This window comes from Mobula birostris, chromosome 4 (assembly GCF_030028105.1).
Source record: "Mobula birostris isolate sMobBir1 chromosome 4, sMobBir1.hap1, whole genome shotgun sequence".
NCBI classification, from domain to species: Eukaryota; Metazoa; Chordata; class Chondrichthyes; order Myliobatiformes; family Myliobatidae; genus Mobula; species Mobula birostris.
The window spans coordinates 49498907-49519915 of record NC_092373.1 but is presented as its reverse complement, the minus strand read 5'-3'; the positions used below and the strand labels follow the sequence as shown (position 1 = coordinate 49519915).

Genomic DNA, 21009 nt, shown 5'->3' with positions numbered 1-21009 from the left:
CCTCGGTAATTGGGAAGATTGTTGGAGTTGATTGCTAAAGGATGTATCTTCAGGCTACTTGGAGGCACAAGATAAAATAGGTCCTGGTCAGTATGGTTTCCTCAAGGGAAAATATTGCCTGACCAATCTGTTGGAGTACTTTGAAGAAATAACAAGCAGGATAGACAAAGGAGAATTGGTTGATGTATACTTAAATTTTCAGGATGCCTTTGACAAGGTGCCACACATGAGGCTATTTAACAAGTTAAGAGCCCATGGTATTGCATGGATAGAGCATTGGCTGATTAGCAAGAAGCCAAGAGTGGGAATAAAGGGAGTCTTTGCTGGTTGGCTGCCGGTGACTACTGGTGTTCCACAGAGGTCTGTGTTGGGACAGCTTCTTTTTACCTTGTATGTCAATGACAGAATGGATGGCTTTTTTTTTTTTACAAAGTCTGTGGATGGTAACGAAGATAGGTGGAGGGGAAGTTGCTTGAGGACATAGAGAGGCTACAGAAGGAATCAGAAAGATTAGGAGACTGGGCAAAGAAGTGTCAGATGGAATACAGTGTCAGGAAGTGTTTGTCATGCACTTTGGTAGAAGAAGTACAAGGGTTGACATTTCTCTAAATGGAGAAAAAATTCAAAACTTGAGAGTCTTTGTGTAGGATTCCTTAAAGGTTAATTTGCAGGTTGATTCTGTGGTGAGGAAGGCAAATGTGATGTTCACATTCATTTCAAGAGGACTAAAATATAAAAGCCAGGATGTAACTTTGAGGCTTTATAAAGCACTGGTGAGGATTCACTTGGAGTATTATGAGCAGTTTTGGGCCCTTTATCTAAGAAAGGATGTGCTGACATAGGAGAGGGTTCAAAGGATGTTCATGAAAATGATTCCAGGATTGAATGGCTTGTCATATGAAGAGCATTTGATGGCTCTGGGCCTGTGAACACTAGAATTCAGAAGAATAAGGAGTGACCTGATTGAATCCTACCGAATGGTGAAGGGCCTTGATAGAGTGGATGTGGAGTGGATGTTTCCTATGGTGGAATGGTCTAGGATCATAAGATATAGGAGCAGAATTGGGTCATTTGGCCCATTTAGTCTGCTCTGCCATTTCACCATGGCTGATCCAATTTTCCTCTCAGCCCCAATCTCCTGCCTTTTCCCTGTATCGCTTCATGCCCTGACCAATCAAGAATCTTACTGCCACTGCCTTGAATATATATAAAGACTTGGCAAAGAATTCCACAGATTCCCCACTCTCTGGCTAAAGAAATTACTCATCAAAAGGGACACTCCTCTATTCTCAAGCTACATCCTCTGGTCTTGAATTATACCACCATAAGAAACATCCTCTCCACATCCACTTTATCTTGTAGAATTCAAATAGATTTGTCAGGCAAGATTTCCCCTTAAGGAAACTGTGCTGAGTTTTGCCTAGTTTATCATGCCTCGAAGTACCCTGAAACATTATCCTTTCTTCCAACATCTTCCCAACCACTGAAGTCAGGCTGTTTGCCTATAACTTCCTTTCTTCTGTCTTCCTCCCTTAAAGAGTAGAGTGACATTTGCAATTTCCCAGTCCTCTGGAACCACACTAGAGTCCAATGATTCTTGAAAGATCATTAATGCTTCCTCAATCTCTTTAGCCACCTCTTTCAGAACCGTGGGGTATAGTGTCTGCTAGTGTCTTCCACAGTGAAGACTGACGCAAAATACATTCAGTTTGTCCACCATTTCTTTGTCCTCCATTACTGACTCTCCAGTGGCACTTTCCAGCACTCTGATATCCACTCTCACCTCTCTTTTACTTTTTTTAATGTATCTGGAAAAAAAAAGATTGGTATTCGCTTTGGTTAGCTTACCTTCATATTTTGTCTTTTCTCTCCTTGTGGCTTTTTTATTTGCCTTCTGTTGGTTTTTAAAGCTTCCTGATCCTCTTACCTTCCCACTAGTTATATTATATCCCTTCTCTTTTGCTTTTGTTGTCTTTAACTTCCCTCGTCAAGCCCTGGGTTACTTCGTCCTCTCTTTAGAATACTTCATTTTGAGATGTATCTAACCTGCACCTTCCCAATTGCTTCTGGAGACTCCTACCATTGCTCTTCTGCCATCATCCCTGCTATTGTCCTCTTCCAGTCAACTTTGGCCAGCTCCGCTGTCATGCCTCTGTAATTCCTTTTACTCTTCTATAATACTGATATGTCTGACTTTATTATTTCCCTCTCAAACTGCAGGATGAATTCTATCATATTATGGTTTCTGCCTCTTAAGAACTTGCCAGTCCTGCTGGCAGCTTATTCCACCCTCTGAGTGAAGAAGTTTCCCCTCTGGTCCCCTTAAATATTTTACCTTTCACCTTATAACTATAATCTCTAGTTCTTGTCTCACCTAACCCCTGCATGTATTTAGCTTATCAGTTCTCCTCATAATTTTGTACACCTCTATTCAATGGAATGTAGTAGAATGAGGGGAGATCTTATAAAGTCGTAACCTTTCCCTATACCTCAGGTCCTCCAGTCACAGCAGTATCCTTGTAAATCTTCTCTGCACTCTTTCAAGCTTATTGCTATCTTTCTTGTAGGTAGGTGACCAGAACTGCGCACAGTATTCCAAATTTGGCTTCGCCAACATTTTATTCAACTTCAACATAACATCCCAACTCCTGTGCTCAATAGGCCTATTTGCTAAAAAGCTCTTTACGACCCTATCTACCTCTTACACTGCTTTCTAGGAATTATCAATATGTATTCTTAGATCCTTTTATTTTTCTGTGCAGCTCAGTGCTCTACCCATTCACTAAGTCCTACCTTGGTTTAACCTTCCAAAGTGCAACACCTTACACTTGCCTGCATTAAATTCCACCTGCTATCATGTTGCAAGCTTTGATTTTTTTTCTTAAAGGCAAGTATAAAATGCCTTGGGATTCTCCTTGATCTTACTTGCAAAGGACATTTCATTGGCCCTTTTGGCTTTCCTAATCACGTGCTGGAGCTGAGATGTGCTGAGGTTCTGCCAAAGGTGATTACTTTCCTGTTGTGATGGTCACAGGTTTTCATAACTTATCCACTCCTTTAATAGATCAGTTTAACTAAAAATAAGATTGGTTTTATGCCGGGTGTAACAATTCTCCGAGTAGAATAACTGAAGATGTGTAGTGGAAGCTTGCAGATTTATATTTTAAAGCTGTAATGTTAGGGTATGATTATCTGGGCCCATCTAATGGGATGGGTTAACCAAACTCTGAGTAGGTGCAAATACATCAATAAATTAATTTCGACATTATTTGAGATGTATAGACTTCCAGAGACCAAATAGTACACTCATAGTTAAAGGTGCAAATTACAGGATTTGCAAGTATTTTCCCCTATTGTAGAGTTATGCTATCCCTATAGAACACTTAAGTTTTTGAGTTACGAAATCTGATTTATTGATGGAATGGAATCAAATGTTAGCTGCTGTTGGAGAGTTTAAATGTAAAAATAGGTTTGGCAGAATTGCAGCATATTGAATCAATGAAATTTTGTCCAATGATATTTGACAGAGCATGTGAAAGATGGAAGGATCCTATTGCAGATCAAGTTATCAAAGCAAAAACATAAATTCTGTAATGCAAGGTGAAGTGGCTATTGAAAATGGGTTTATTATATCTGACTCAGTTCATTGTAGGTTTGTTCTGCATTGAGTCAGGTATTCCACCAGCTGTACCTCAAACTTATGGAACACCGAGGTTCTGTTTTTAAACTATTTTCTTTGGCTATTTTGCATATGAATAGAACATATTGTTTACTCATCTAGCAAAAATTGCCCTTAATTTCTTGTTTTGCATAACAATGATGTTGATGATATAAAGGTTTCCATTAGGAAGATTCAACAATTGTATTACCTTATGAAATTCTTCCCTTAGCAGCAATGTCTTTTCCAAGGTGGTATCAAAAAATTGCATTCTCTCTGATTCTTTTAGATCACCTTGAATTCAGTCACCAATCAATGGCAAAATTTGAAGGCCAGCACAAATCTTCAGTTACTGATACCTGTGAGACAAATTGGAATTGTTTAGAACCATTTTCAAACAGTTATTTAGATATAGCTCCAGTATAGCTTGTCATTTTGGTTTCCCACTCACTCACTCACTTTCTTTTGGTTTTATGGTAATGCTTTTGAAGATCACACACTCCTGCAGTCCAGTCAAGAAAAATTCTTGTACTCTTTAACAATTTGCTGATCAGTTAGTGTACTTGTTTATTATTTTAATGTGTTCTTTTTAGTACTTGCTGCAACTTGATTAAATACCAATTATAGTGGGTAATTAATCATGTACCTATTCCACTTTGTGTTAAAAATTAGTTTAAATTAGCATTTTCTAATGTCCATTGGTGCTGAAATTCTAGCTAAAATATTCAAACTATTGGGATAATAAAGTATTTGGCACTCAACAATATATGGAATCTAAAACATGAAATTTGTTGACTAAAAGGATGATGTTTCACTCTAACACTAAACTGTGTTTCATAAAAAATTCACTTTGCCAGTGCAAATAAAACGATGGCCCAGCAAGGACCTTTTAAATTGTATAAAATGTCTGAGCTGCTGTGTGATTTGCTCCTTGCTTAACTGGATAACATGGGTTATAACTTTACGATCCTATTTACGTGCTGTACATTTTGATGTCTTTGTTCTCATGAAATATGATAGGGACATGACACCAATGTTAGGGTCAATTCTATCAGTGAGCGCCTGGTTCAAATTCCACTGAAGAAAAACCTATTAGTTTTCTAATTCACTTTCTCAGTTTCATGAGAAACAATGGATTCTAAAGAATATTGTCCAACTGATTGTCTTAAATACTGGACTTCAACCCCACATTGTACCATATGCTTTCACATTTATTTATGTCATTAATAATTGTAACTTTTAAATAACAATCCAAAATCTGTCATTGATGCTGTGGACAAGGGCACCAATATTGCTGCTTTGTTGACATGATATCATTATTTCAAGCCAGTCATTGAATTTATTGCATTTAGAGATTATAACTCCAAAGACTGCAATGTCATTGCCCCATGACTATACCAATCCACTTTTGTCTCCTTTCAAAGGATTTTTGTGGTAGACCCATGGTTTATTTGGAAAGATCTGCTTTGTTCCTTCTGAGGTTCCCACCTTCTCCTTTCTCTGGTCCAGTGATCACCATGTTAGTTCATCTTCTGCTGTCTCTGAATCTTTTCCATCCTTTTCTCATCTTCATGAGTAATTTCTAAATTATCTGCATTTCAGAAATAAGATAGTAACTACTGACTCCAAAATTTTGACTGAAGTTCCTGCTGTGCTTACAAAAGGACTCTATTCTATTCTTCTAGTTCCTTCATCTGTTATAACTATCTCCCTTCCATACCAGTACTTCTAATATGCTGTCATTTTTATTCAGCTATTGATTCTTCCCAATTGTAATTGACAGAAACTTTAAACATGTCTTTTCCATTTCCTGCCCTTCTTCACATCTCTTGGACCAGGATAAGATATAGCCTTGTCTTTGCTCTCCATCCCACCAATTAAATTCAATTTAATAAAATTACCTTTTGTAATTTCAAATACTCCCAGTGTGATATCACTGCTGGATGCATTTTTTCTTCTCTCCTTTCACAGTTTTGAAGTGACCATTCTTTCCACTTGTGTTCCCATACTACCAATACTTTCACGCTTTCCAATGCAATGATTGGAAATCCAGTACCTGCCCTATACATTTTTCTACATAATGTGGCAATATACTTGTCCTTTTTAATTTTGTATCACTGCTCTTTCTATCGTTTGGAAAGAAATTTATGTTAGGTGACTACTTTTGTTATTTAATTCACTAGTCCCCCTCCCATTCTGATCATTCAGTCCAATAGTCCTAATCTTTTCTAACTTGCTCATGGAAGTTACTCATCCTCCAACAAATTGCATGTGGTTTTCCAGATTCCACATTTAAATCCAAAAATTTCAAATAATAGTTATCCAGAAATGTTTATTTCTGATTTCTAATACTCTCTCAATGTTCACTTTATAATTTTGGATCATTATTCTGTGTTAACAGCACCTATTATCTGTTATATCATTTAAGTTGTCTGAATTTCCATCTTTTCAGACTTCCCCTTTTGTTCCCTCCTTTTCTCATTCTGCTTTTAAAATCTGTTTCTCTCTGTTATCAGGATCAATATAAGATCATTTACTAGAATATGAACTGTTTCTTTCTCCACAGGTGTTGTGAGAATTACTAAGTATTAATAATCATGTTATTCCATGTGATTTTGTTGAAGCTTATTACTTTCCCTTTCTTTTATACCTGCAGTGGTAATGTAGTCATAGAAACCAAATTCTATGATGATGATCTCCTTGTAAGTACTTCCAAAGTCAGACTTTTCTATGTTTGAAGTGAATTGTCTGCAGTTTAGTATGAAATGTCTTGCTGATGGCAGATGGATAAGACACTTTTCAGCCTCGTGACCAATGGATCAGCTGTACCTGGATGGCAACTGGCAAATTAGGTTCCTCAGAAATGATTTAGAAGATTGAAGTAAGCAAGACTCAGCGCAAAAAAAAGACTCTTGTAAAAGAAGAATGAGCAGTGACAGTACTGTATTTTCTTGAGACCAATGTTGTACATTATTTTAATTGCTACTTGTTTTACTTTGAATCTGTATACACTGCTTTGCTTCCATATTTATATTATATGTAGTTGCACTTCAAGTTTATTTAGCAGTTAGTCCATGTTAATTAGTTTCATTCATTGACGATTGTGACATATCATTGTAACAAAGTGTAAAATACTCCTTGTATGTTATATAGTTATACTGAGAGGTCTGAGCAACATTTCAGTCTGATTGAAATAAAGGCTGTTGCTTCTGTATTTTACAGTCAAATGTAGTTAGTTTGTACTGTATATATTGGTGCAGTAATATTTTATAACATGTTTTCAGTTTATAATTTGTTAAGTTACAATATTAAACAAGTTAGCTTTGAATAACAATTTTAAGTAAATCTTTTTTTAAATTAAGGATTTTCTTGGGATAATGTTGCTGTACTGTTAGAGATACAATATAAAGTATATCACTGGGAGGTAGGAAAGATCACTCATCCAACAGAAAGTTAACTGCTGTGAACCAATGCATTTTGTTAGTAATCTAATTGTCACTCTTCCCAGCAATTTTACATAGGTAGTATAGTTTTCATCTTGAAGACCAAAATTAAGAAAGCATTAAATATTTTTTCCAGGAATGCTAATTTCATCAGAAAATCATCTAGACTGTAATTCAATATGTAAACAAGCTCTTGTTCCTCTTGTTATCCTCTCTTCCTTCGATAGTCTGACCAGCTGTGATTTCCTGTTTGAGAATTTTTCCTTTGTAATTCCTTATAGTAAAATAACACATTGGCTCACCAAATCAGTTGTCAAATTGCAGTGGAATAGAAATTGTAAAATTTAATTTGATGGATTTATTATTTTAGGTCTCTAACAAATTTTCCTCAACTAGCCCTTCGTCATCCAAAATGAAGGCCACACATTGATAATGACTATTCAGTGTCTGTACCTTATTTGGACAAATAATATTTAAGATACTACTTACAAGCTTTCAGAGGAACATGTATAAACTATTTTGTTGAACATGCTCTTATTGCAATTTCCTCCTGCATGTTGTGGTTTTGTACTCTTAATAGAACTTGGGTGTTGTATGTTTAACATTAAGATATATTTAGACAAATCTGGGACAGATTGCTGTCCATGAACAGTGGGTAGAAGTTCCTTTCAGCATGCTGACTCTGCCTAAGCCTAACTATCTATCTAGAGAAACTGTTTTCCACTCCAACAACAAATTCATTGTTGAGTCAATGAATCCACACTTTATTTGATTTCTTGTTTGCTTCTTGAGCAGCAGGAACAAAAAAGAGAAGATAATCAGTTGGGATTAAATGTTTATTATTATTGCACACTGGAGATCTTGACTATGACCTTTTGTTTGCTGGAGGGGAATGTATTGTGCACCCAGCTTGTCTTATAAAGATCTGTCTCTCAGGGTACAGGTTTATTTGTAACTATCCATTTTAATAGTTTGAATGATATTTATAGATTAAATGTGAGTTATTGATGGCTGGCTATGACTTTGCTTTGAAACTAATTTCCTATTTGAATTTACAGCATATATATTTTGAATGATTTAAGCAGAAATTACATGTTTGAAGCTGTTGATGTGAGATGCCAGTGAACAACAATGATTTTAGCTGGCATGAATTGAGTTCAACACTGGCCTGTGAGTGACATTCAGCTATTAATTTCTGAATCAACTTGATACATCCGGTTAATGGAAACCAGCACTTTGTGGAATGTACTTAATGTGGGAGGATCTGGAAACCATAAATCCAGGGCAAGAAGAGCTTCTATTGGCATTACTTGATTTCCCACCTCACAGCTCTCAAGGGAAGAGGGAAATGTAGCAGTAACATTGGATAGTTATCCACAGATCAGAAAAATATGAAACTGGTGAATGGAAAATGCCCTCTCTTGCATACCTGGAGGTTTTAATTTACCTGTGTCGAAAATAAAAGCACACAGCCTGAGCTGCAAGAGAGAGAAAGAAATCACAAGCAGTATGTTAAATTGGCTGCATGAAAATAAGGGGGAGCAGAAGAAGAACTGTTGCTGTTAAAAGAAGATATGAAGTATTCTATTGGTGGAATAGATGACTGTGAACAGTGGGGAATTTTGTCCAATAATCATTCTGGAGTGTCACTGAGTTAAATCACATGTTTGAATATCCTAATTGCAATGATTCTGTTTAAACTTCAGTGATTACTGAGATATTTAATCAGCCATTCTGGAAGGAGCAACTTAAGTGTGAATAAGACTTGATATTTTGGCAGTGATCTGAGATTAATATCTGGCAGATAGAAGAAGGGGAATAATAGATCCAACAAGGAAGTATGTTAAATGTATATGGGTCAGAGGTACCAGGAGTTCTTACAATTTTGTAAGAATGATTTACCAAAATCTATCAACTTAAGCATATAGAACAGGTCCACAATAATTGAATTGCACAATAGAAGAGGTTTGAGAAGCTGAATGATTTACTATTTTTGTTTCTTCATTCCATCTTCTGCAGTGATTTGTTGAGCCTAACTCTCCTTATCCTTTCCTACTGCCTTTCCAAACCTGCATTCTCCCACCTTTTTTCTATTTGCATATCTGAATATCCAGCGCTTAATGAATTAACATCACCAAGGAGTAATCTATTCTGGTTAACATAGATGCCAGTTATGTGCTTTGTTCTAGCTCATATGCCTAGCTGGCTCTCGCATAGGTTCAGGACAAACTAATAATTTGCAATGTTGCAATTCATCTGCTGTTGCTCACCTTTACCAGCACATGCTGAGTTCATCTTCCTCCCTTTTACAAGTTACTTAGTCTGCCCAAATAAAAACTCAATAGTTGTACAGCACATCAGCAGACTGGTTGGTCCATGTGAACCAAGATTCTCCATCCATGCTAGTTCTATTTGCCAGTGTTTGGCCCATAACCTTCTAAATACTTGTATATCTAATCTATGTATCTGTGTATTTTCTTTAAGTTGTCATTGTACCAGTCTGAACTACTTCCTTTGGCAGCTTATTCCATAGAGAGACCATCCCTTGTCTAAAAAAATAACAGAAATTTGAGTGGCAATTTATTTTAAATCCTCCCCCCCTCACCTTAAACCTAAGTCCTCTAGGGCTTTTTGTACAACAAACGCAGAAGAGTGCAAAGACCCACTCCATATAACCAAATGCAAATATTGAATTGAGTACTGCATAGCAGGTGGTAAAAGAATGCTTTACAAATAAAGGGATAACTCAGGGTATTGCTGGAGGATGAGCATGACTCTTAATTAAAAGTCGACCATCAATGGGCTCATTCTTTTACAGAAACTAGCTGTCTGCATGTGTAATGTTGTTAGACACTTGCGTTTTAGGTTGGCCTTCTGCTAATTTGAATGATAGAGGACAGAATTATAGGGAATACCAACCACGAACAGACGTTGCTGTAAGCCTGCATGATGGTCTGGCCTGTGGAGTTGTCTCTATAACCTAATCTCACAAGTGATCCTAAGCCCCTGCAAGCTAAGGGCTTGAGACTAGTGGTGATGGGACCTTGAACAGGTGCAAAATCTAGAGATGCTGAGATCCTTGTCATTAGTGCTTGTAGTGGAGCGCAGAGGTTGTGAGCTTTGCAGACTCTTGACTTATGGAGTCATAGAGCTGTATAACAGAGCCATGGGCCCTTCCACCCACCTTATTCACAAAAACCATGATGCCTATTACATTTGCTCCATATCCCTATAATCCAGGGATTCCAAACCTTTTGGATGCCATGGACCAATACCATTAAGCAAGGAGTCTGTGGACCCAGGTTGGGTACCCCTGCTTTAATTCTTTCGTATCCATCACTTGTCCAAGTGTTCTTTAAACATTGTGATTGTACTTGTTTCTGCCCGCCTCCTCTGGTCACTTTTTTTCTATATACTCACCACTGTCTGTGTAGAAAATGTACCCCCTCAGTCCCCTTTAAATCTGGAAACTATGCTCTCCAGTTTTAGACTTCTCTACCCTCTAAAACAAAAGTGACCACCTACACCTCCCATAATTTGATAAAACTATATAAGGTCACCTCTTGGTCTTCACTCTAGGCAATATTCCTGTGGTTCTTTTCTGCACCTTCACTAGCATAGTCACATTCTTCCTATAGTACAGTGACCAAAACTGAACACAGCACTCCAAGTATAGCCTAGCCAATGATCAGAATCAAGTTTATTATCACTGATATGTTGTTAAATTAGTTGCTTTGTGGCAGCAGTACAGTGCAACATGTAAAAATAATTACTATGTTACAATAATATAAAATAGTGCAAAAAAGAGCAAAATAGGTAGTGTTCATGGGTCCATGGACCCTTTGAAATCTGATGATGGAGGGGAGGAAGCTGTTCCTAAGATGTACCTGTACCTCCACCATGATGGTACTAATGAGAAGTCCTGGATGGTGAAGGTCCTTTATGATGGATACCACCTTGAGGCATCATTTTTTTGGAGATGTCCTTGATAGCAGGAAGATTAATGTCCATTGATGGAGCTAGCTAAGCAAACTGTACAACTGTACCGTGAGTTCTCAACACTTTGACTCAATGCCTTGGCTGATGAAGCCAAGCATGCGAGATGCCTTTTTTTTAATCACTCTGTCCACAATGTTCCCATTTTCATGGAACTATGTACTTCTTCAAAAATACTCCTGCCATTCACTGTGTATGTGCTGACTTAGTTTAATTTTACAAATACATCCGTTTGTAATACACACCAAATGCTGGGGAAGCTCAGCTCAGGCAGCAGCTATAGAAAAGAATAAACAGTTGACATTTCTGGCTGAGACCCTTCTTCAGGACTGAACTTGTCCAAGGTAAATTTCTTAAGCCATTCATTTAAAAACTTTTTCAGTTGATCAAGATCCTGTTGAAACCTTAGACAACCTTCTTGGTTTTCACTATACCACCAATTTTGGGTGATATCTACAAATATTCTCATCCAAATAATTAATAAATGATGAACCATCCTGGCACCAATCTCTGTGTCTCCAATCTGAAAAGTAACCCTAAATTACCGCCTTCTACCACCAACCCAACTTTGTATCTTATTCACTATTTCAAACCAGATCCCATGTCTTCAAACCTTACGGTGCTGAGGAAGAACTCTGTGATATATTATGGATCATGGGGTTAACTATGGATATACAATCAAAGGTTCACAGCAGTAGTCTGTCTCATTGATTGATAGGACATCCATTGGTAATCAAAATGGGATAATTATGGTGTGCCTTGTGAATGCTGGAGATTCACGTGGAAAAAAATCACATGAGTTGCTGTGTTTTGTTTTCATGCATTCACATGAGAACAATGATCTACAGTCTATTGGAAGGGCAGTGGTCCAACAGGATACACATACTGCCTTTCTCAGAATAATGTCATATCTGCTGTGACTAGCTGTTCAAATATTCTATCCCATGGCACCATTGAACAAACAGCCAAGTAGAGATACTGCTATCGACCTGAAGTTCAAACACCTGAAATCTGTAGATCAACTCTGAGAATGAAAGTAACATTGTCAGCTGATCTGTGTTCCATATACTTCTAAATATTCCACATTTCTAAACATACAAATTTATCTTACAGTCTTTGACCTTTACAGAAATCATGAGTTCTGTGATGCGCTATGGAGCACAGGGTTATTTCTGGGGACTTTTTCTGTGCAGGGAACTAAGGTGTTATTTCTGTGCAGAGAATCAAATGGCCCAGAAAACATCCCAATAAAATTTTCAATGAGATGCAGCTCCTTAATCTTTCAATATAACAAACGGGCATTATGGAAATGTGTCGGGCATTTCTGTACCAGAAGTAACGTTGTGACTGAAGAACCACCTGTTGTTTTGAAAATCTCAGAATAAGTTGTTTCTCACCACAATACTGTCAATAAGCAATGAAAATGTTTTTTATTTAGCACAATACCTTGAAAACATCAAAAGGGTTTTGATCTCAAGAATTTGAATCCATGGCTTGTAGTTTTTTAAAATATGTTTTGATGCAGAATTATAAAAGTTCACAGAAGTTAAGTTGGGAGATGTATACCATCACAAATACTGTGAAAGACTTACTGCAGCAGACAGGGTGGGCAACAAGGTATATTTAGTAAACACGAGGAATTCTGCAGAAGCTGGAAATTCAAGCAACACACATCAAAGTTGCTGGTGAACACAGCAGGCCAGGCAGCATCTCTAGGAAGAGTTAGTCCTGATGAAGGGTCTTGGCCTGAAACGTCTACTGTACCTCTTCCTAGAGATGTTGCCTGGCCTGCTGAGTTCACCAGTAACTTTGATGTGTGTTGCAGGTATATTTAGTAAATAGCTTTCTGAAATGCTGGAGACTATATTCACGTGCTCAGTTTAGCAATAGATATATTAAATAAATACACAACACAAACCAGCCGTTATTGCTATTTATTCTTCACATTGTTTGTGCTAAGCATTTTGGATTTTATACAATCAAGTTAGTGTGGGTTTGACCCCAAATTGAAGTAGACAGAGTTCTTGATAGAGCAAATATAAACTTAGTTTAACATGAATTCAGGCATACATATAATTTTTAATCAAATAGGTTTACAGAGTACTTGAAGAGATTTTGGGATTCTTGAACTATTTGTAAATCTTAGCCAACATGAAATGTTAAGAGAGTTGATTCTTCTGACCCACTTTTTCAACACAATTGTATTTTTATATGCAAACAACAGGAATTCTGCAGATGCTGGAAATTCAAGCAACACACATCAAAGTTGCTGGTGAACGCAGCAGGCCAAGCAGCATCTGTAGGAAGAGGTGCAGTCGACGTTTCAGGCCGAGACCCTTGAGTCCTTGAGTCCTGACGAAGGGTCTCGGCCTGAAACGTCGACTGCACCTCTTCCTACAGATGCTGCTTGGCCTGCTGCGTTCACCAGCAACTTTGATGTGTGTTGCTTGTATTTTTATATGTTGGTGGAAATTAAAACACCTAAACACAATCATGCACTCAACTCTCCTCCATGGTTTAGATGTTTTATCAGGCAATGCAAACATTTTATTATCTGTCTAAAATCTAAGTTACAGCTGCAAGTTTGAAAATGCAAGTTATTATTGCAGCAAGTTCTGGTCATTAGAAAATGGGTTCCTGGTTAAAAACAATATCCCTTCATGATGCAGTTATACAATGGTCTACTGTAAAGTCTAATTGAAAACTAAGAATGTTTTTTAGAATCATCACCTAACTGATACAAGGATAGTTTCCTGGTTCACACTTTGGGATTAGCTGTGGATTTAACTGGTCAGATGAACTCAGGAATATCTCGTACCTGTGATTGTGTTTCATTCTGTTTACTCAGTTGTGGATAAGCTGAAGCACCACAAGAGGTCACTATTATTTTAAAAATGAGCCTGATTGGTGTCCTGATGCTGCCCAGTCTTCCACTTCACTGCATCTTTCATATACTTCCAATCTTGCAGATGCTTGAGTCTGTGTCGAGGTTTCCAACTCACAATGAATGGTTGTACCTTCACTATATTACTTTGCTGCCACATTTAGCCCGGTCCATACCTCTACCACTGGGTTCTTTATGCTGAGTATAATGGGCAAACATAGGGAAAGTGTCAAAGTCACTGAAACCGTCTGCAATAGCAACATCTTGTGAGAGTCCAGAAGGAATCAAGAGATGGGGAAAAATATGGAAGTACTGGCAGGTACAGACTTCTGAGCATGCATGAAAGTAAAGCCCCAGTCCACTGGTATCAAACTGTTATCCATTGCAGGAGTGTTAGACTCTTCCTGCAGAGACAACCTTACCTACCTTCACAGCCAAGGGCAGATCATGGGACTTCTGTTTTCCATTGCTAGGAACCTCCCTATTACAGTATCAAAGAAACATATTCTGCAATGGTATAAGAACTCACTCCTCCTTACGGTTAATGAAACTGTACTAGACATCCCAGATAAATGTTATAGTTTCCAGATTCTTCATGAGTTGCACAGATGTAGTTTTGAGGATTTGTAAAATATGCTGAAAGCCACACAAATTGGTTTCTCTTGCGTCTGATGTATTTTCAATCTGTACATGTTATTGATTTATTTGTACATGTCCAATAAGAACAAACTATAGACTCTGCCTTTACAAACACGCATTGGACTTCCTGAATGTTATATTTTGCATCATTTTATTCAACTCTGTTATTTTGATTTTTGTGTCCATTATTATTGAGTTTCAATTTCCCATATTTCGAGAACAACATCACAGGCAATACAGGTAAGAGATTTGTCTGACATCTGCACATGATGGTAAGAGTGCTAAGGTTCTTGGCAATTTCATTTGTTTGGTTACAGAATATCAGAAATATAGTTGTACAGAAACTACATTACTTTGGAGTGTGGCACAGTAGTTAGTGCTGCTGCCTCACAGCTTCTCCGAAAGGGTTTGATCCTAACCTAGAGTGCTGTCTGAATGAAATTCACACATTATTCTTGTGATTGTCATCTATGTACTTATGCTGTATTGGTTGGTAGGTTAATTGGTTACTGTAAATTATCTTCTGTGTAGGTAGGGGCAGGAACAAATGAGGGGAATTGATGACTGTCTAGCAGAAATTACAGCAAAGTAACAAGGGAAATGGAAGTGATGGAATGCTCTTAGAACTAGCACTCAATGGGCCAAATAGTCTCCAGCTTTTCAAGAAAACATATAAAAACAAAATATAAACAAAGGAATCATGGAATTGGAATTGATCTACTATGAATGTTTACTTTTGTTGGAGGAAGAGCTATGACATATTCTAGAGGCACTTAATCACATTCTCAAGGAACTCATCGTCACCATGGGGCTCTAGGATTCAACTACAAATGTGCTGCAGAAGTCTTGGTGAACTAGTGTTGCAGTCCTGTAAGATGTTAATTTATCACCAAAATCATTGATTTTAGCCAAAAACAGAATGATGAATTATTATTAAAATACTGAAGTATTTCTTTAAAAATGTGCACTAGTTATCATTGATTTTGTATGTTGATTACCTGTTGTTACATATATTTTGCTTATTACAAAAAACAAATAGTTGCTAGTATCTGTGTGAAATATCTAGGTATCCCTAAGATAAAACATCTTCTTTTGCAGATTTTCATGTTGTAATTATTGCTCCCTGTGCTTTTCCAGAGCAATATCAGCACGATTCCTTCTTTCTTTAATTCATTTGCCAGTTTTAACATTACTGACAAGGTGTAATTATTAGCTATTCCAAACTTTTGAAGCACTACAGTCCTTTCAGTGAAAGGACTTGCATGGTGTTATTGGGTGGGAATTCCAGGACTTAAACCCATTTATAAGAGGTTCCTGACATTACTGTAAATGGAAGGATAGAACTATCCTGAAAGATTTAATAAACTGTGGCTCTGTTTACTTGAAGACAGCTTGAGTGTCTTATGATTTTCTAAATATGTTACTAAAAATGGATTCTAGCATTTTCTCAGTGACATCTGTTAGGCTAACCAGCTGATTGTTTCCTGCTTTCTTCCAAGAGTTCTCCAGAATCCAACAAATTCTGGTAGATCATAATCAATACATCCTCTATCACTATAGCCACTTCCTTCAAACCTGAGGATGCTGGCCATCAGGTCTAGGTGACATTGGCTTTTAACCCCAGTAGTCTGCAAATTAGTTTTGCTCTAGTCATAGATATTGTTTTAAGTTCCTTCTTCTCTACAGCACTTAAATATCTCTTAATATTGGGAAGTTTTCAGTGTTTGCTACCACGAAAGCCTACCCAAAATAATTATTTAGGATTGTCGTCATTTTCTGTCTATTTTCCATTATTAATTCCCCAGTCTCATTCACTAATGTTTACTTTGGCCTCTTCCTTTTTATGACAATGTTGTAATCATGCTTTCCTGGAGGAGTCTGTGCAATGAAATCATTAATTGTCTCATAACACAATACCAGATCAAAAATAGCCTGTACTCTGGCTCTGTACTGTATTTCTCTAATAAACTACCCTGTGTTCACTGCATGAACTTATTTTCCTTTATTAACAGACCTACCTCACTGCCTTTTTCTTTCTGCCAATACGCCTGAAGTGTCACACATCCTGAGTACTTGCTTTCCAGCCTTGGTCACCTTGCAACTAAGCCTCAGTATTGGCCATTAGTCATATCCATTTATTTCTACTTGTGCTGTCAGCTTACCTATCTTATTACAAAAGCTGTGTGCATCCAGACAACAGCCAAACACAAAGTCAGAGGCATACGAGAGAAAAAAACTTGTCCCTGCCTGCCATCGTGTACCCTTCTATACTAATCCCTTTTTCCAGTACTGTACTCACAATCTTCCATGCTAAGTTGGTCCAAGTGCCCATCTAAATGTTGTGAAAGTACCTGCCTCCACCTCATATTTGAGTAGTGGGTCTCAGATTCTAGCCACACTCTTGGTTTAAAAAAAAGAATTCTTCCTCTCTTGGTCTTCTACTACTATGCTCTTTTGTTTTAGATACTTCCGATAGTTTCTCACTATCTAACTTTTAGAACAACACAAAACAGTACAGGCCCTTCAGCCTACCGTGTTCCTTTTAAATTACTCCAGGTTGATCTAACCCCTCCCATATAGCCCTCTATTTTTCTTTCATCCATGTGCTTATCTAAGGACCTCTTAAACATCTAAGATACCTGCCTCTACCACCACCCCAGGCAGTGTGTTCCAAGCACATACTGCTCTGTAAAAAGGTTATCTCCGACATCCTCCTATACTTTCCTTCTATCATGTTAAAAGAATATCCTCTGATCTTAGCCACTGTCACCCTGGCAAAAAGACATTGGCTGTCCACTCTATCTAAGCCCTGTATCAGCTTATACACCTCTATTAAGTCTCTTCTCATTCTCCTTTGCTCCAAAGAGAAAAGCCCCAGCTTGCTCAGCCTTTCCTCATTAGATATATTCTCTAATCCAAGCAACATCCTGGCAAGTGTGCTCTGTGCTCTCCCCGAAGCTTCCACATCCTTCCTTTAGTGAGCCACAAGAAATGAACAAAATCCTCCAAGTGTTGTCAAACTAGAGTTTTATTAAACTGCAAACATTACCTTATGGCTCGTGAACTCAACCCTCCAACTAACAAAGGCCAACACACCTTCCGCCTTCTTAACTACCCTATCATCTTGGGTGGCAACTTTGAGGAATCTATGAATGTGGAGCCCAAGACCCCCCTGTTCCCCACACTGCTAAGAATTATGCCATTAACTTTGTACTCTGCCATTAAGTTTGACCTTCCAAAATGTATCATTTCACACCTTTCCAGGTTGAACTCCATCTGCTGATTCTTCACTCAGCTCAGCATCTCAATATCCCAAAGTAACCAATGACAACTTTCCTCACTATCCACAATCTACCAACTTCCATGCCATATGCAAACTTACTGACCAACCCTTCCACTTCCACATCCAAGTCATTTACAAAAAAAAATTAGAAACAGCAGGGGTCCCAGGAAAGATCCTGCAGAACACTCGTAGTTGTGGATCTCAATGCAGAAGACACTCATCTACCAGCAGCCTATGCCTTCTGTTGGCGCGTGGCCAAGTAGTTAAGGCGTTCGTCTAGTGATCTGAAGGTCGCTAGTTCGAGCCTTGGCTGAGGCAGCATGTTGTGTCCTTGAGCAAGGCACTTAACCACACATTGCTCTGCGATGGCACCGGTGCCAAGCTGTATGGGTCCTAATGCCCTTCCCTTGGACAAGATCGGTGGCATGGAGAGGGGAGACTTGCAGCATAGGCAACTGCCACTCTTCCATACAACCTTGCCCAGGCCTGTGCCCTGGAAACGTTGCAAGGCACAAATCCATGGTTTCACGAGATTAACGGATGCCTATTATTATTATTATTATGCCTTCTATGAGCAAGCCAATTCTGAACCAATGCAGCCGAGTTCTCTTGGATCCCATCCTTCCTGGCTTTCTGAATGAGCCTACCATGGGAAACCTTATCAAATGCCTTGCTAAAATCCATATACACCACACCCATCTTCATCAGTTACTGCTGGGGGAGGATGACTTATTCTCCAGGCCAGTGGCACTATGGCTAACTTTGAGGTTCAGCAGATAAGGGTAAAGTCAGGCAGAGTGATAGTGATAGAAGATTCAATAGTTAAGAGAATGGCAGGAAATTCTGTGACTACAAAAGAGAAGCCAGGATGGTGTGCTGTCTCCTAGGTGCTAGGGTGTCTCAGAGTAGCTGCAGAATATTCACAAAGGGCAGGGTAAGCACCCAGAGGGCATGGTGCACATTGGCACCAGCCACATGGGTAGAAAGGGAGAAGAGGTCCTCAGCAAGGAGTTAGGAAAGTGGCTGAAGGTGGACCTCCCAGAGCCACGTGATGGTCAGGGCAGGATTAGGATGATAGTACAGATAAATAAGTGGCTGGGGAACTGGTGCATGGGGCCAAGTTTCAGGTTCTTGGATTATTAAAACAACTTCTGCAGCATGGGTGACCTGTACAAGAGGGATGAGTTGCACCTAAACTGTAACGGAACCAGAAGGGTTTAAACTAGTTTGGCAGGGGTTGGGGACCAGAGCACCCCATCAGAAAGTGGAGGACTGAAGAGGAAGTAGATTTCAAGGCCAGTAATATATATAATGAGATAAATAGTTTTAAGTGCTAGGGGTATTATGGGTAATTGTAATTAATTTAGAACATGGCTCAGTACATGGAACTATAATGTTGTGGCCATTGCAGAGGTTTGGTTGAGAGAGGGATAGGAATATTATCCCTGCTTATTGTCCCAGGATTTTGATGCTTTAGAAAAGATATAGAGAGGGAGGTAGAAAGGTGGGGTGGGGGCGGAGTTACTCTACTAATCCCAACTGCACTCAGGGGTATAATGGAGGGCTTATCCACTGAATCTATTTAGATATATCTGAAAAATAGGAAGGGTGCAATCACTCTGATGGGATTGTACCACAGACTCTGCGATAGCCACTAGGATATTGAGGAACAGATATGTAGGCAGATTAAGGAAAGGTGTAGAAGCAATAGGATTGTTATCATAGGAGACTTCAGCTTCCCTAAAATAAATGGATCTTTTTAGTGCAAGTCATTTAGATGGGGCAGACTTTGTTAGGTGCATCTAGGAGGATTTATGTGGATAGTCCAATAAGAGGAGGGATTGTCTTGAACTTGCTGTTGGGTAATGAGCCTGGCCTGGTGACCAATATTTCAGTGGGTGAGCAGTTAGGGAACAGTGACCACAACTCCTTAAGTTTTAAGATAGCTACTGACAAGGATAAGTATGGACCTTGTGGGAGAGCATTAAATTGGAGCTGGGCAAATTTCGAAAACATTAGGCAGGAACTAGGGAGAGTTAATTGGGAACAGCTGTTTTTGGGCAAGTCCACATCCAACACACGGATGGTGCTTTAAAGACCAAATGCACAGAGTACAGGAAAAATATGTTCAAATCAGAAGGAAGGACAAAGATGGCAATGTAAAAATGTCAAGAGAGGTGATAAATTTAGTCAAGAAGAAGTATGTAAAACTAAGGAAACTAGAATCAATCAGAACATTTGAGGATTATAAAGAAACCAGAAAAGAACTCAAGAAGGGAATTAGGAAAGTCAGGAGAGGCCATGAAAAGTCCTTGGCAAGTAGGATTAAAAAGAATCCCAAGGCATTCTATAATTATATCAAGACCGAGAGCAAGAGGATATCTATGGAGAAGGTACAACCACTCAGGGATACAGGGGGGAACATTTGTTTAGATGTGGAGGATGTGGGTGAGGACCTTAAACAGTACTTTATGTCTGTATTTACCAAGGAGAAGGATTGGAGGACAGTGAGATCAGTGCTGAGCATATTGATGTATTAGGCCACTTTGAGGTAAAGAGCCCAGTTCTCAGTGCCTGATGGGATTATCTCAGGTTACTGAGAGAGGCAAGAGAAGAAATTGCTGGGGCCTTGACCAATATCCTTTTGTCCTCTCCAGTCACAAGTGAGGTCCTGGAGCACTGGCCAGTAGCTAACGTTTCATTATTCAAGAAGGAAACAAGGAATAATCCTGGAAACTATAGACTGATGAGTCTCATGTCAGTGGAAGGGACATTTTTGGAGAGAATTGTTAGGGATAGGATCTGGAAAACCATGTCCTGATTAGACAGAGCCAGCATGGCTTTGTGTGGGCAAGTCGTGTCTTACTAACTTGGATGAGTTTTTTGATGAGCTGATGAGGGTGATAAGAAGGTAGAGCAGTTGTTTATCTATCTGGATTTTCATAAGGTATTTGACAAGGTAACTCACGGGAGGCTCATCCAGATGATTAAGATGCATGGGATCCATGGTGAATTGGCCATTTGGATTCAAAGCTGGCTTGGCCATAGAAGGCAGAGGGTAGTGGTTGAAGGGACTCATTCTAACTAAAGGTCTGTGCTTGGTGCT

At 38.6% G+C, this 21009-nt stretch overlaps 1 protein-coding gene and 1 long non-coding RNA gene across 6 annotated transcripts in view; one reads left to right on the top strand and one right to left on the bottom strand.

Moving 5' to 3' along the window:
• pde6d (phosphodiesterase 6D, cGMP-specific, rod, delta) overlaps positions 1–6992 on the top strand; it is a 90983-nt gene extending 83991 nt beyond the window's left edge. For both annotated transcript variants that reach the window (XM_072255314.1, XM_072255315.1), the window contains exon 6: positions 6315–6992. In XM_072255314.1, coding sequence (XP_072111415.1) covers positions 6315–6396 — 82 coding nt within the window. In that variant the 3' untranslated portion in view covers positions 6397–6992. The remainder of the gene's footprint in view (positions 1–6314) is intronic.
• LOC140196322 (uncharacterized) overlaps positions 1–21009 on the bottom strand; it is an 85926-nt gene that overhangs the window by 14725 nt on the left and 50192 nt on the right. For all 4 annotated transcript variants that reach the window (XR_011885679.1, XR_011885676.1, XR_011885677.1 and 1 more), the window contains exon 2: positions 3870–4017. This is a non-coding gene — a long non-coding RNA (uncharacterized lncRNA). The remainder of the gene's footprint in view (positions 1–3869; positions 4018–21009) is intronic.